The 16,463-nt window shown below is 36.1% G+C and overlaps 1 protein-coding gene across 1 annotated transcript in view; it reads left to right on the forward strand.

Annotated features, from left to right (window-relative positions):
• Positions 1–16,463, forward strand: part of LOC148940837 (phospholipase D1-like) — a 404,878-nt gene that overhangs the window by 82,138 nt on the left and 306,277 nt on the right. Inside the window, exon 7 of the mRNA XM_089105088.1 lies at positions 2,526–2,662. Coding sequence (XP_088961214.1) covers positions 2,526–2,662 — 137 coding nt within the window. The remainder of the gene's footprint in view (positions 1–2,525; positions 2,663–16,463) is intronic.

A 16,463-nucleotide genomic window follows, 5' to 3' on the forward strand; every position in this document is an offset into this window, starting at 1 on the left:
TCAGGGGTTATGTGGGAGGGTCTTTCCATGGGGGAAGGGACATTGATATGAAGGGGGCGGCAGATTTCCCAGCATAATTTAAAAAAATGATCAGAAATTAAATAGAAAATAAACAAGTTTTTCAACTGAAAGTAAGGAGCAGCATAAAAATTTAAAACAAATAGAAATTATTAAGTATATGATTGGGTCCACCCCCTATTAAACACCTCGCTCTTTAAGCCAAAGATTTTTTAGTACTTTCATAAGAGCTATTTATTCTAATTAACGGCCTTTGTGATTAAGGGGTCAATTTTAAAGAATTGGAACAAAATTCGAACTTTAGCTTAAAGAGCGAGGTATTGATTAGGGGGCGAACCCCCTAATATATGTATTTAAAATATATGAATATAGAACATCGTTACGGAGTTTATTAGTTTATTACTAATAAAAATGTTCGTAAATAAAATTAAACAACGTTCGAGAAAGCCATTTAACCAAAAAAAGTAAAATTAATATGTAATTTTTTTAATTATTCATGTACGGTGAGCCAAAATCAAAACCCTGTTAATTAAAAAACGTTCAAAAATTAAAAAAAAACAAGTTTTTTTTTAACTGAAAGTAAGAAGCAACATTAAAACTTAAAACGAACAGAAATTATTCCGTATATGAAAGGGGCTGTCCCCTCCTCAACGCCTCGCTCTTTACGCTAAATTTAGACTATTTCTCACAACTCCACTATTTTTCAAAACAAAAAAAAACTTTAGTGTAAAGAGCGAGGCGTCGAGGAGGGGACAGCCCCTTTCATATACGGAATAATTTCTGTTCGTTTTAAGTTTTAATATTGCTCCTTACTTTCAGTTAAAAAAAGTTGTTTTTTTATTTAATTTTGGGTCAAAATCTGGTGTAACGATATATACACGTATTCGAGCTATCTCTTTAACTTGACAAAAGCTACGCCTGTACAGCCTTCCCGAAGCGCTTCCTTCAGTCATTGGGAGAACTGTTATAGATATATACTAACATTCTGAGAATATAGATGATGAGAAATTAAAAACTTCCAGTTGGAGTAAACGGAGGTGTTAAAACTTCCAATTGCTTTTGATCAAACTTGTTGCTGAAAATTCTCCAGTGGTGTCTGGGCTTTTCATTCATCTTTATTGGCACAATGACATCTTTCTGACTTAATTTATAAAGAGAACAAAGAAAGAAAATCAAAAATTGACAATGATGTTACTGATTTAGATCGAAAGCATTTTTGAAAAAGAAGAGAAAGAGAAAAAAAGTAAAGCAAATTTTAAATTAAATTTTAATTTAGCTGAATTAATTAAATGTAATTTAGTAAACATTTATTTTGTCCCGATACCTTTGTATTTTAAAGGAGAGCCCCGTTTTGTGGAGGTTTTACTTTTATTGATTCTGTCGAAAGCCTTTTAGAATTCGTGATCATTATCGGTTTCTAGCTGGGATTTCGAAATCAATTTTACGGTTAGCGACAAATCAAATGTGTCCTTCGGCTGAACCTCGTTTGTTTTATCATTTTATAATCTGAAAATTATTTTAACAGTTCTATATTTAAAGTTCAATTTTCAAGTTCCATATTAATATTAAAAAAAAGTTGCTTATATTATAGAATGGACTATTCCCTTAATTGTTTGATATTTGGGTAATTCTATTTAACATTTGGCGCTTGTTTTGCAAAATCAGATAGTGAATACAGGGATGTATACAGAGATTTTGAGAGGGCCCTCCAGATCCCCGAGGCTCCTAAAGTCTCTAGTTGTTTTTTTGATATTCTCAACAGTTTTTATGTTTGTCGTGTAATTTGCCTGCTTTTGGTGTTCCCTTCCCCCAAATATAACAACAAATTTTTGTGCATGGGCTTAACTGAAACTAATTGGACAATTATTTTGAAAGCATGGATTTCGGTGTCTCATTTTAATTTTTTCTTTGTAAGGAAACTTTGTATTTCTTAATTTGATAGTCCTTTGGACTATTTTATTTTGACTCCTCTATTTAATATTTTATGCCTGGTCATGTGAAAACGAATACCACACTTAGTGTTACATTAGGATTATTCTAATGACGTGTTATATATTGTGATAGTATTGTATATAGTGGGATAATTGTTTTAATAATTTTATATTTGACGTATGTTTTATTAAAACTTTGCCTTACATTTTTAGAAAAAAAATTGATGTCATTTCACATAATTTGATGATTTGTTCTTTCTTCATAATTTTCTTCTTTTTTCAATTAATTTAGTTTTTACAAAGAAGGATAATTGGTTTGTTTTCTTTTGACATTTTTTGACAATTTTTTTTTTACATTCGACATTTTTTACTTTTTGATTTTTTACTTTTTGACATTTTGTACAATTTGACATTTTTTACTCGACGTTTCACTTTTTTTATGTAGATTCGTATCCCAACTCAAAGTAGATTAGCTTTATTTGAGAAAGTTCTATGTTAAATATTTACCATTGGATTCATACTCTTATTGGCTCTGCGGAAAGTCGATTGGAATTCATGTCAGTTGTCTGTTTCTAGTTGAAATTTTTCGAAGTTAGCCCATATTCTTTCATTGACCAACTTGGACCCAAGAGAAAAGAAGGTCTTTTACGAAAACTATCGAGACAATGCTGCTGTTGTACAAAGAAACGGACCAATACTTCCTGCTTGACTTGGTAAATTTATTTTCATTCTTTTGAAATTATTGTTTTAACTATTTTAACCAAGGCCGTACCCAGAGGGTACGAACCCCTCCCGAAATGTTTGTTTGACTAGTAAAAACGTAACAAAAATGAATAAAAAAAATTTTGTATGCGTCTTTTGAGATTTGTTTCTGTAACCCCCCCCCCCCCGAAAAAAATCTTTGAGTAAAACCCCCTCCGAAAAAAAATCCTGGCTATGGCCTTGGTTTTACCTATATGGTATAACTATATGGTATATTTTAACTGCGGCTGGCTCAAATCAAAGACATTAACCCAGTAATGTTGGTTTTCGGGGTAGCAGCGCTTTAACAATTTGAAATAACCTAACTACAATTCTAACTTCCACACACAGCCAGGTCCATTCAGTTGTGTTCTCCAATTTTTCAGTGGAGCGGATGCTAGGCAATTGCGCCATTTCACGAAAACATAGGAAAGAAGGAGGGAGGGAGCTTTTTCGAATTTCTTTTTTGAAGATAAAAAAATGTTTTTAAAATCTAGAGAGGGCAGTTACCCCAACTGACTCCATTGGTGCTAAGGGTGAGTGGGGTAAGATAGGAACGTGTATGAATAGTAGAAATTAATACTAATAAAATGGCTAGCCTTAACACCCAGCTTTAACTCACTAACCCCCCCCCCCCAAATGTTTCTTCTGACTCATAAAAGCGTAATAAAAATGTATAAAAACATATTTTTGATGAGTTTTCTAAAAAATTTGTACCCCCGCCCGAACAAAAATCCTGGGTAAGGCCTTGCCCGATAGTCAGAAAAAGAACCTCTGTAATGCATTCAAGGACGAACTAGATTCTTGGGATAGCTTCCGCTGACTCGGGTCTCATCAAACAGTTCGTGGTAATCTACTGTAAGTAAGGAGTGACGCAGCTTAATAGTAACCGAAACTCTTAAGAAATGGAATTTTGAAATGAATAGATACATAAAAAGAACCGGCTTTTTATAAGAAAAAACAAAAAAACAACAACAAATAAACACGCACCCGTGATCTTTCTTCTGGCAAAAATTACAAAATTCCGCATTTTTGCATAGGAGCTTAAAACCTCTACAGTAAGGTTCTCTAATACGCTGTATCTGATGGTTTAATTTTCATTAAGAATCTATGACTTTTGATGGGTGTTTTCCCCTTTTTTTGAAAATAAGGCAAATTTTCTCAGGCTCGTAACTTTTGATGGGTGAGACTTGCCTCTAGTGTCCCTAAATTCAGGAAGAGTTTGACACCTAGAAATTTTTTCCATAATAACACTTGTTTTGGTATAATTAACCTTTTTTTCTGTTTTTTTTTTCAATTTAGTTCCCTCCAGAAATGTTCCCTCAAGAAGCGGTGCTAATTTGCTAGTATTAGAGTGTTACTAATTTATTAGAATATATAGGAAGACCCTCTTGCCGGGCGCTGACGTATATTACTGAAAAAAATAACGAGTGGAGAAAACTAGCTTCAAGCCTTCGGGCACTTTTTCCCCCAATGTCGTGATTATATTCGAACAGTCGTTTTTGATGATAGAGCTGTAAAAATGATAGATGCTTTACTATAGAACTTACTATATATGATAAGTGTTTTTATTGTATTTGCAGTGATTCTTTGTATTTTTCATATGAATTGTCTGTTTACGTGTTTCTTTTTTTAGTCCTCCCGCCCCACTTCAATTATTCAGGAAACTTTCAAAACTGCTGATTTCTTACGAAAACTATCGAGAAAATGCCATGGTTGCATAAAGAACTTTGCCGAGAGAGCCATCCTATTTAGTTTGGTTTATTTTTATTATTCTGACTCAAATTTAATGGTTTTTTAGAACCTTGATTCTCTGTAATCAAAACATATTCATTTTGTTAGCCCCAAAATTGCTCCAGAAGCTACAAAATTGCCTTTTTACGACTCCTCTGAGAAACTTTGTCTTTAGCTTAGATCAACTATGAGGTTTTAATGGCTTGACGAATTTTCAATTCTAACATGTGACTTTTTGATTCTTTTGGGTGGGGACTGGAAAGAGGGTCCTCTAAGAAAATACGTCCCTACTTTGCCTCTAGGCTTGGTTAACTCTGGAGGTTATCGCTCAAAAGCTTGTTATGATTAATTTTGGCTGTTAGCTTTCAGGGACGGGGGTGGGGGCTCTTCTTAAAGGTAAATCAGACGAACTAACAATAGGGAAAATGAAGGGTTTGGGTTTTTAAATACTCAAGTTCTTTTTTCTGAGTAATTGAATAGTAAAGGTTTTCTGGTAATTAATTATGCTATATGCTATCTACAAATTCTTACCAAAAAAAAATATTTACTATTCAGTTACACTGAAAAATAAATCAGTTTTTAAACTCTCATACACGGCATACTCGTTATAGTCTTCTTCATTGCAAATGTACTTCGAATATGCCATCAATATACGGCTGACGATAAAATAATTGATAAACATTAAACTGGTCCACGGCGGTAATTGTAGCTTGGAATCCGCTTTTAGAAACAATAGTATCTGTTATAAAATTTGCAACAAAATTTTGTATTTAAAATGCTCTTTTCTGTTGAGCAAGTATTACCACCCATGCAGGTGATGGCACAGCTGTTTTTTACATGCAGGAAAGGCCTTTCACGTCCAGATATAACTCTAGGCTACTCAAGTCTCTGTTTCTGTCTTTAAAATGATTCAGTGACAAGAGTCACTGCAGAAAAACAAACAAAAAAGATTTATATGGCAGAGCGGCAGCAAGTTTGAGTAAGCGTCACTGTCAGTTGCCAAACTAAGTTATAATCATAAAGATAACGTAGCTGAGAAACTTGGTCAGTTGGAAGTTCTACAATTTCATCTTTCAAGGTTCATTCATATGCCTCTCCCATCAAGTTCAAGTTTGCGACCACTTCGGTCAGTCTTTCGTACCGAATTTGAATATTTCGTGACCTCTGAAATTTAGGAAAGTGAAATCCCTATGCTATTAATGAAAAATTAGTCGGAGACGAGGAATCCATTCTATCGAACCCCAAAAAATATATTCACATAATTAAAAATTAACTCCATATTTAAATATGGAAAGCATCATTTCTAAATACTTCAGCAAAAAAAAAATTCAATTAAGTTTTTGAATGCTCTAAAAAGTGCTTAAATGCACATTTAAATGCTCATTTAAAAGATGTTGCAATACTTTTTGGAACTATGTATGATTAAAATCAAATGAGATTAACCCCATGATCTTGCTTCTGGGAAACAAAACTGTTTGAACAATTACTTGGAATATATTCTTGATGTATCACTCAATAGGTATGCAATCAACTGTTAATATTTAGTAAAAATAATTTGTAACGCACCTTTTAAGGTCTTTAAGCTTTTCAAGCGAACAGTTTCTTGTTGAAGGATTCAAATAATAAGAAAACCTGTAAAAATTATAGTGTTTAGTTTTAGCTGAATAATTTGGCCCTATTTCAGTGTATGATGCAATAATTGTGATACATTTTTGTAACTATGAGGGTTCTATTTAAAACATAACATCTATACGCGCAAAGTAGAATCTATATGGGTATGCCACAGTCTAAGGAAACTCAAACTTGCCATGAAGCTTCATAAACTCTGTAGAAAAAAAAAGGAAAAAAGAGATTTTTTTTAAATCAGTTTTGTTTGGGCTAGAAGTACTGAAACATTCTTTGTCTCTATCGTAAGCCGTCTCTCTTGCCTCCTATGAAGGTAATGTACCTCTGTAAACCTGAGAAATGGATGTAGATATATTTGTGGAACGTCTTATTTTCTAAATATTTGTTGAAAAAAAAATCAGGTAAGCCCTTTAGTTGTGGGTATGATAATATCTGAATCTCCATTACTCCAACATTTATCACTTCCGACAGTAATTTCCTGAATAAAAATTCAGCTGCACGATTTTCAACTCTTCAATTTTCTTAAAGGAATTTTATTCAATTAAATCGATGTTTAGTTTGCATTCAAGTGAAAATCTCTGAAAATGGTTTTATTCTCTGAAATAAGAGAGTTCCAGAAGTTCTATGCTGATTACCCTGGATTATTAAGCTCGAGAAAGATGATTTTACTAGGATTTTCCCAGGCTTGTCACTCTTAAGGCTTGAAAGTTACTGAACTCTGAAAAGGCCTGTCAATTATTTAGATAAAGTTAAAAAAGAAGTAACGTGGGTGAGCTGGAGTCCTTCAAAGTTGAAAGTTTTCAATTGGAATTTTAAATGTATTTTTATAAACTTGCATATGATTCTATCAAGCTATTTTATAAAGTTCTGTTCCAAAGACATATTGGGATCTTTAAATAAAGCTTCGAATGTGTTTTGTTTATTATTGTCGAAAGAAAAAGTAGAAAAAAACGTGTTAAATGAAGTTTCCATACATGGATTTAGGATACTAAGTTTTGAAATTTTAAGTGGTAATGAGTTAGTAATGAAAGCTTTAATTTACGGGAAAAAATTATACTCTAAAATAAAATACGGGGACAATTTTCAATGATTAATAAAAACTATTTTCAAAAAAATTTTAATAAGAAAAGTAATATGGCTTTAGCTTATGTTAACTGTAAGAAATTTAGAATCTTTTTAACTTTTTATTTACAAGTAAAAATATTAGATATTTATTCTTACATGTGAATTTAAATCTTACATAGAATCACTGTATATATAATTAGTTTATATATATATATATATATATATATATATATATATATATATATATATATATATATATATATATATATATATATATATATATATATATATATAATATATATATATAGGCTAATTATATATACAGTGCATAGAATTCGAGTATGTATTTAAAATTTCCAATTTGGGCGTCGCTCGTTTTCGCACCAAGTTAAGACTTGGCTCATTTTTGTCTAGAGTCAGTTTTAATCTGATTTAGTTTGCTAAAATGCTGCGAGGTTAAATGCTTGAACTTCGATCGTTTTTCACCAGGTCAGGAATGTGGTGATTTTCGCCCTGGGTCATTCCATGGTAATGCAGCGAAATTCTATTGCTTGAGCTTGCTTGTCTCTGCAGAGCTTCAGGACTTATCTCATTTTTGTATCAAATCAGTTGATGGTAATGCTGGGAAACGTTCTCTGCTTGGACTTCGCCTGTCTATGTACGAGTGGGAAATTCGGTCGTGTTTGCACCAATCAGGACTTAGGTTGTTGTTGGACTGAAGTGATTCACATTAATCGGGCGCAGGAAGCGCCTTTGATAAGTTAAGAAACGTTTGAAGAAGTGCCACTTTCTCTTGGAAGCTGAGATTGGGGCTCTTCAATAGTGTTGTCCTGTCAGTACTAATGTATGGTTCTGAAAGCTGGGCGCTGACAAAACAGCCAGAGAAAAGAATATGAAGTTTTGAAAACAATTGTCTTCGACGGATTCTTGGAATCAACTGGATGGACAAAATTACCAACTCATTCATTAGGGGAAGACTAAACAGCCGCTTGTTATTGATAAACTCATAAGCAGTCGGTGTCAATATTGGGGACACAGGGTTAGAATGGGCAGCAATCGTCTGCCTCATGATGTTTGGTGTTCGACTCCTCCAGGAGCTCGCCGGGTTGAATTTAGTTGGCTTTTACACTGAGCCACGAATCTGTCAGGGCGCCTAAGGCCCCTTCCGCATTGCCTCCACCGACTCTTAACAGAAGATTAGATGCCTGGCGTCATTTTTCAACCAGAATAAAATAAAGATTTTTAATGTATATGATTTGTGATAAAAAGCCAATGGCCCTCCCTCACCACGCCCACGGCCAACTTGTCAGCAGGAAGGTAGGCAGGTTTTTTTTCACCGAGGGGCTTTAAATTTATGGGCAAGTACCTTGGGCCAATTATAAGTAAGAATGATGATTTTCAGAGGTTTATGCCTCTCCTCTGAATTTTGAACAAGTACTTGCATTGGATTGGAGCTTATGTGACAAGTATGTTTGAACAAGGGCAAGTGGTGTAGACCATTCCAGAGTGTCATCTAGCTTCTGCTTACAAGTGCCCATAGCTGCTGGAACTTTCAAACGCACGTAACTACAACCAAGGAGAATTTCCTTAAAATGATTTTGAACGCGGACACTTATGGACCAGATCCTTGTAGGCTACTGAGTTTCATTTTTCAGTGAATTCACGACTTTTGAAGCTTGAAAGCCTGCTAGGGCCTAGACTGTAAGAGCTCTTTATTTAATTTTTTTTTTTGGGGGGGGGGGGTAATTTCCTTGACTATAACTATTTATCTACCAATTTCCAAGCAGGGCTGATTGCTTCCGTGATTTGCAAAAATTGCCCCTCGATACTCGAAATACCCGAAAATACTACCGAAAATTGTCTCTTCTCGAACTAATATACCACATACATGCTGACTGAATACTAGATTCTAAAATTCTACTATGAAAAATTCCGTTGATTGCTCATAATTACTCAAGTAAAAGGTATTAACCAGTATTGCCAGATGTAGCATATTATCAGGGTCACCAGCTTTTTGGTTCATGAATCTAAGAAAACAAAAGAAAAAAACGGCTTTCCGGCTTTGGGGTGTTTTTTCTCCGTCAATCCTTTTTGGTTATAATTACCACCATAAGAATTAAAGCTAGTATAAAAATGTCAGTTCATAAACTGAAAACTAGGCTGTGTCCAATCTAGGTTTCCATGATTTTAAATTACTTTAAAACTATTAAAATATATCTTTAAATCATTATTAAGTTCATGTAACTATTTCAGGTATTTTAGACCAACTGAGATCCTCAAGTGTATGATCTGTAACCAATTTCGTAACTTTCTTGAGTCTTTAGACAAGTTATCCACTGAACAATATGAATTTCGTATAAATCCTTCCATTGCACACGCTCGAACTGACTCCGTTGAGTGTATCATGGCGAATCACGAAATGACTAATGAGGTTATTGGTATTTTCTTGGACCTCACCAAAGCTTTTTGATATGATTGATCACAACATTCTTCTGCAACCTTCATTATTATGAAGTTTACGGGCACACTCACGAATAGTTCCTGTCATATTTTGCTCGAAGACGATATATATATATATATATATATATATATATATATATATATATATATATATATATATATATATATATATATATATATATATATATATATATATATATATATATATATATATATATATATATATATATATATATATATACATAAGTGTATTTAAAAGCGAGTGGCCATATACATAAAACACTGAACAAAACAAAATAAACCACGCAATAACGCTCAACAAATTTAAGTTGCTGCTTTCCGTACTTCCAATCTTCTCTCTAAAAAGCAACCTAGAGCAATAATTAGGTCACGCGAGGTAGTCCTCAAAATACCAGGAAGCAGCGGTTCCTCCCCTCGAAAAAATTATGCCTCAAAATCCCCAAACTTTGTTATCTGCTCAAAAAATGGTCCAGCCCATCACCCATCTCCTCACAGAGGGGGCAAGTACACCCGCCTCCCCAGCCGTCATCATCACATGACTCCCAATATCTTTTACGCAGTGGTATACAATTTGCTCGTGCCTGCAACCAACAGTTAGGGGCTCTCCGTGGTAGGTTAAGTTTCAAATAAAACTCCTCTCCAAACACTACTTTAATCTGCCTATAAAAACGAAGGTTACTGGATTTCTCCAAACTAGAGAGCCAAACCTGAATCTCCTGATCCCGAAGGCGCGAAGTAAACTTACAAAGGAAATCTTCGGGTTTGCCTACGGGACCTTGGCCATCATTCCGTGCCCAAGAAAGTCCAGCATTATCCAGCAGGTCTTTAACCTGTTGTGGCCATGCTATTTTTCTAGTAGAACCCAACATATCTATATAAGCCGCTTTCGCCAGACGGTTATCAGGCAAACATGTTACCTGGAGTCAAAACTTGATCACTTGGATGGCCCTCATATGGCGCAGATCAATTAGGCCTAGGTTACCTATGAGTACCAAACTACTAAAATTATTTTAGAGGCCTATACCTCTTTTAAAATGCAGAAACTGAAGAGATTCTAGTTGTTTGGCCACAGCAGTCCCCCACAACTCGCAACCATAATGAGTAACAGTTAGGACAGGTAGGTCGTAAATAGATACTTGTGCATCTTCATATTTTTTATTCCCATGATACATTTTTGCCGAAGCAGAGCACAAGCCACTGCCTTACCACGTGAAATCATCAGTTTAATATGCTCGGTCAAATTCCCACTTGCTGCAACCACAAATCCCAAATATTTATACTGGGGGGACACTTTTATTGGCTGGCCTTTATAGGTAAATGAATAACCATGGAGTCCATTGGGCTTCTTACTTTGGAAGATGACAATCTTTGGCTTAGATGCATTTAGCTTCAACTTCTTCGATTCTAGGTAAGCTTCGGTTAAATTCAGGAGAGCTTGGAGTTCCTCAGCTGATTTGGCCACTGAAGCTGTGTCGTCAACAAACAGCAAACACGAAAATACCACATTTGCTAGTGATACTACTGGGACCCATCTCTTTTCAAGGAACTGTGCAAAATCATTAATATACAGAGTAAAAAGTTTTGGTGACAGCATACATCATTGACGAACTCCTCTGAATGTTCTAAAAGGTCTAGATACGCCCTGCTTAACAATAATAACAACAGATAAAGTTATCTCATACATATGTATTAATAACTTAATAAACTGTCTAGGTAGGCCTATCTTAACAAGGTAACAAAGTAAAATAGACCTATCAATGCTATCGAATGCCTTTTCAATGTCTAAAAAGGCAACATACAACTTACCTTTTCCCCTACAGTATTTTCTAATGAGGACCTGGAGTATAAACACACGGTTTGTAGTTGAATAGCCCTTTCGGCATCCTCCTCGTGTTTCACTAATAGTATTTTGCTTATCCAGCCAGCACTTTAGTCTAACATCTAGAACCCTTTCCAAAAACTTATTAACTGTTGGCAAAAGACTAATGGGGCGATAGTTACTATGTATTATACGGTCGCCCTTTTTAAATAGCGGCATTATCATCGGAGTATTCCATGCGGCTGGCCAACTACAGGACCAAATTAGATAAAGTCAAAAGAACTGGTAACAGGGGGCCAAATAATTTCATATACATTGTTGAAAGGATTCCATTAATACACGGAGACGATCCTCCACGGTGGCTCTTTTTGTCTTCTTTCAATTAACTCTCAGATATCTCCTGTATTAGCTGGTAAGAATGCTCTGGAAGCGGAAATTCGCTGACCACTGCATCTACCGGCTCGCTATACACTTGTGGGTAGATGGTTTCCTGGCCAGCTATTTCTCTATGGTACTCCATATTTTCAAAATAGGTCAGTCAAGAGTCAACTTCCGGGATAACTTTTGACTGGTCACGTGGTAAACGTAAATTCTTCCAGAATTCCTTCATACTGGCCGATCTATAAGCTTGGAAACACTTCTCTTGTTCTTTCATTTCATATAATGCTTTCTTCCTCTTTACTAAACCCTTGTGTTCTTTTCTAGCTAATCTAAATGTTGTAAGAGCTTCTTGACGTTGCTCTGAACTATTAGCCTTTTTTACCATATCAAGTAAACTAAATAGGCCAGCCTTACTGAGCTTATACTCATTATCAAAAGGGCCCGTTTTCGACGGTATTGGTTTCAGAACCTGGCCAGCTTCCCCATGGAGGAGTTGCGACAGGGAGGCCGTAATTATTTCAGGGTCCGAAGAAAGCTCACGTAAATTCTTTAGCTTATCCAAAATTTCTTCCGAGCAAAACCTATCTTTCAGTGTTTTTGTTTCTTCATCATTCCAGTCATGTCGTAACCGCCTTGTCCCTAGAGTACGGGATGTAAAGCTAGGCTAGGGGAAGAAAGGAATATTAAATACCCTAGAAAGTTGGAGAGAAAGTTTTATCGGAAAATGGTCTGAACCCAGCACATGGAGAACCTCAAAATCAACATCGCAGGCAGCGAAAACCACATTCACCAAAGCGTAATCAATTACACTTGGATTAGGCCCCGAGAAGCAAGTGTACTCACCTCTACATCCGTCTTTACCAAATCTTCCCTTACAAATTGCCTGGCCATTTTCTTCACAGTATGCCAATAATTTTTTTTCCCAAACATTAATTCTACTAAACTGATCGTCGCTGCTCCGTAGTATCCTGAAGACTTCCAGCTGAACCTCTGCATTCACATCTGAAAAATATTCGGGAGTTACCTCTAATACATTTGAAGTATACGCATTAAAATCCCCCACTACAACTAAACGATCCCTCGTGAACTCATGTTATATCGATCTAGTTTCTTCAAGTAATATAGTCCACGTGTCTTCTGAAGCATAAGAACTATTTTGCGGGGCAAGATACACACAACCAATAATAAAAAATGAATTCTCGCACTTGAATCTAGCCCACACAATATTCTCTGAACGGCTCATGAGCCTAACTGCCGAAGAAAACGAATTCCGATTGAAATACACGACTGCGCCACCGTAATACGGATTATTCTTGGAAATGTTTCTATTCACTGCATAAAATGAATAATTTTCATAAAGAGACAAACTGAAGATTATCAGAACTCTTATGCCATGACTCAACCAGGCAAATAATGTCCAACTCACACAATTTAGCTAGTAATGTAGTTTTCTCTTTGAGACCTTGAATATTCCAGCACCCTATCCTAAGTTCACGATACACGCTAATAGGTACATGGCCACACGGATTCTAGTCCTCGTCATTCATATTCGCGGGAGAATTCGCAGGGTCATTTGTTGGGGTTGACAAACTGTTTGGTTGATCAGCAGTTGCATTTTCTCCGTAAATTACCGACTTGCTATTCTTACGGACATTTCTGTTTCCGGTTTTATGCGCGTCTTCGGGGCTGATGATCGTTTCTAGACCTCTCTTAGCGTTCCCGCGGATAACCATTTTGTGCGTTTGATCTGGCCAAATAAGAGGCGTTCCGGTAGCTGCGTTCATACTAGAGCTGGCCCCGTGGTCTACAATTTGAGGGTTCTTGGTCCCTGGAGCTTGCGGGTGAACTTGCTGAGACTGCGATCTTGGCGCTGTATTAGGTCTCGTAGCCGACCTTTCAACTCTAACAGTGACTTGGTTATACAGAAATGTTTGGCCGTCAATCAAGAGGCGCGTTCTTCTTAACTTGGCGTCCTGACCACGCGACAAAGCATCATTTAGCATCGGTTTGAGCTCCTGACGCATTTTACGCTCTAAATGGGTGTAATCCAGGGCCGCTGAAATATCAAACTTTTTAAGAAGCCGGCCACTACGCAACATTATATCGCGTAGTTCACGATTGATGAATTTCACCAAGGCAGGGGGCACTTCACCTGGTTTACTTGATCCAAGACGGAAAACGTCCTTGAAATCGCGCATAGAAAGACTTAGTTGGGGTAAATAGCGATTTATCGCGGCCATAAACTCTTCTACAAGACTTCTTTGTGATGGATTTGCTGGCTTCAAGTTACAGATAATTAAATTTTGCTGCTTCATCTCTTTTTCTAGTTGCTTTGATCTCTTTTTTTCTTCAGACAATAGGTTGCTAGTTCTGATTCGATTGCAGAAGCGCTAGTTTTAACATCTTGAAGCTGGTTTAATTTCGCGTCCATTCGTGACAATTTTTCCAGAATCGCGGCAATTCCCGTCGATTCAACCATCTCTTGTATTTTCCTTCAACACCTTAAAAAATTGTGTCAAAAAAACGAATAGCAGTAAACGAAAACTTACTGGCAAGGGGGGCAATTATATCCCCCCGTTTTACAAAAGTGCCTTGCAATAAATCACCAGCGGTTAGTTTGCTTATCCAATAGATTACGTCATAGTGTACTTGGCACGGAATACAGCACAGGTAAATTTTCGAACTTGCTTGGTTGAATACTAGTTGCTAACTAACTGATAGTTTGTCGATGAAACTCATTTTGTACAACTGCCAGTTAATCATGGAGTTTTGCAAGATTCAGTGCCCAATCAGTTACTCTATATCCTGTACATAGATGACATTATACGCACCACCAATGACCATACCCATCAAATCTTATTCGCTCACGATTTTAACTTATTTGTTTCTTCCAATAGTCTTGATACTTTCGTTAATGGGGCCTAGGATGTTGTCAGTACGGTTCAGCTGTGGTATCGTTAAAACCTCTCGACCATGAACACCAAAAAAGGCTGTGCTTTTTTATTCATTGCAGGACACGCCCCGATATTAGACTGCAGTTTCGCTGTTTGTCTTAATGAAATGCTCATTTCACAGGTGAATATAACTAGATTTCTTGGTGTTTATCCCGACTAGTTGCTTTCATTCGAACCGCACATTAAGCACTTGACATCCATTATTTCTCGCCAAACCTCAGCGGCCAACATCCTTATAAATTATCAGACGACCATGCTTTACAGCCCACTCCTCATTTCTTACCTCTCTCACTGTTATTCTGTTCGGGGAAACAATTTTGGTCGCATCTGAAGCCACTTCAACATACCAGAACAGAGCCACTTATCCCGGTTATATCCATCTGCAGATTAGTGCTCTGTCGCGGGTCACAAAAGCCCCTCGCAATTATTTCAATTGAACAATCTTTGGTTCGTGAATTTAGTCTCCACAAACACTTTTCAAATAAGAATAGAATAGTTCTTTATTACCAAGTAAAGTCTCACAATGAAAATAAAAATGATAATGATGATGAACAATAAAAATGATGGTATAGTAAAAACATAAGTACATTATAAAAACATACAGCAATGAATCCAACTGGCCTGTCAAATAAAAATGAATTAAAAAACCAAAACAAAACAACACATTAACAACACACAAAAGACATTAACATGATACAATTTTCATTTATTTATTATTTCAACGAACGCTGGCACAACGCTCTTTCTATAACGTTCAGTTCTTGCATTAATAGGATTTAGAACAGGGATTTTCTCTGCTTTTGATTGGGGTAAACGGGGCTTTGGAGCGCAATAAAGGGATGGGAGTATACATTGAAAGCGTTGGTTACGACGCAGATTATCTCCGAAATTGGTACAGAGTTACACGTCGAGCTGCCAGGGTGGGGAGGCGGAATTCCTTGAGGAGGAGAATGTAAGGTCTTTTGCCCTGACCGTATGTAATTCTCAGGGCTCTCCTCTGGATAATTTCTAGCCTACCGGGACTGTAAATACCCTGTATCGCTACTTCAGTTTACGCTCCGTCACTCAAATCAATAAGTCAGTTCTACCGCCAAAACATTTGACAGGCGAAAAAAGAGTGCAGCCCCATCCATAAAAGTATTTCCACTTGGAATCATATGTCTGATTCAGTTAATATTTTTTAAATTCTTTTCCATCATTAATTGTCATTGCTTATCGTATAGTGTTTAATTCGTCTTTATTTCCTCTTTGTCGCGTTTTAAGCGTTTCTTTCTTTGTGTTCTTTAAATGTCGATGCTTTCTTCTTCTATGTTAATGTCTAAAGTTCAAATATTTGGCTCGCTCAAGCTCTGCTTCCGAGCTTCTGTTTTAGTTTTATTGAATTTTGTTAAATTGTTTAACACTAATAAACGCATAAAATGCCTTTTAACCCCTTTTAAGATGGAATGTTTTTGAATAAGGCCCTATTTTACTTATCTATAATTAGCTCTAAGTCAATCCATTTGTTTATATTTTCAAATTTAAATTCAATTATCAGACTATCAAAATGCAAAATGTATACTTTTGCCTCTGCGTGACTGATTCTGCAGAGAGTCGCTGAGAAAGCTAGTACCTCGACAGCTGTAATAAAAGTGAAGGAGATCGAAAAGTTTGCAAGTCAGAGACCTTATTTTTAATTATGCTTCGCTGAAGTGTATTTGTTATTCCTCGTAG

Source organism: Artemia sp. Qi Xiang Cuo, chromosome 19 (genome assembly GCF_049724085.1).
Source record: "Artemia sp. Qi Xiang Cuo chromosome 19, ASM4972408v1, whole genome shotgun sequence".
NCBI lineage: Eukaryota > Metazoa > Arthropoda > Branchiopoda > Anostraca > Artemiidae > Artemia > Artemia sp. Qi Xiang Cuo.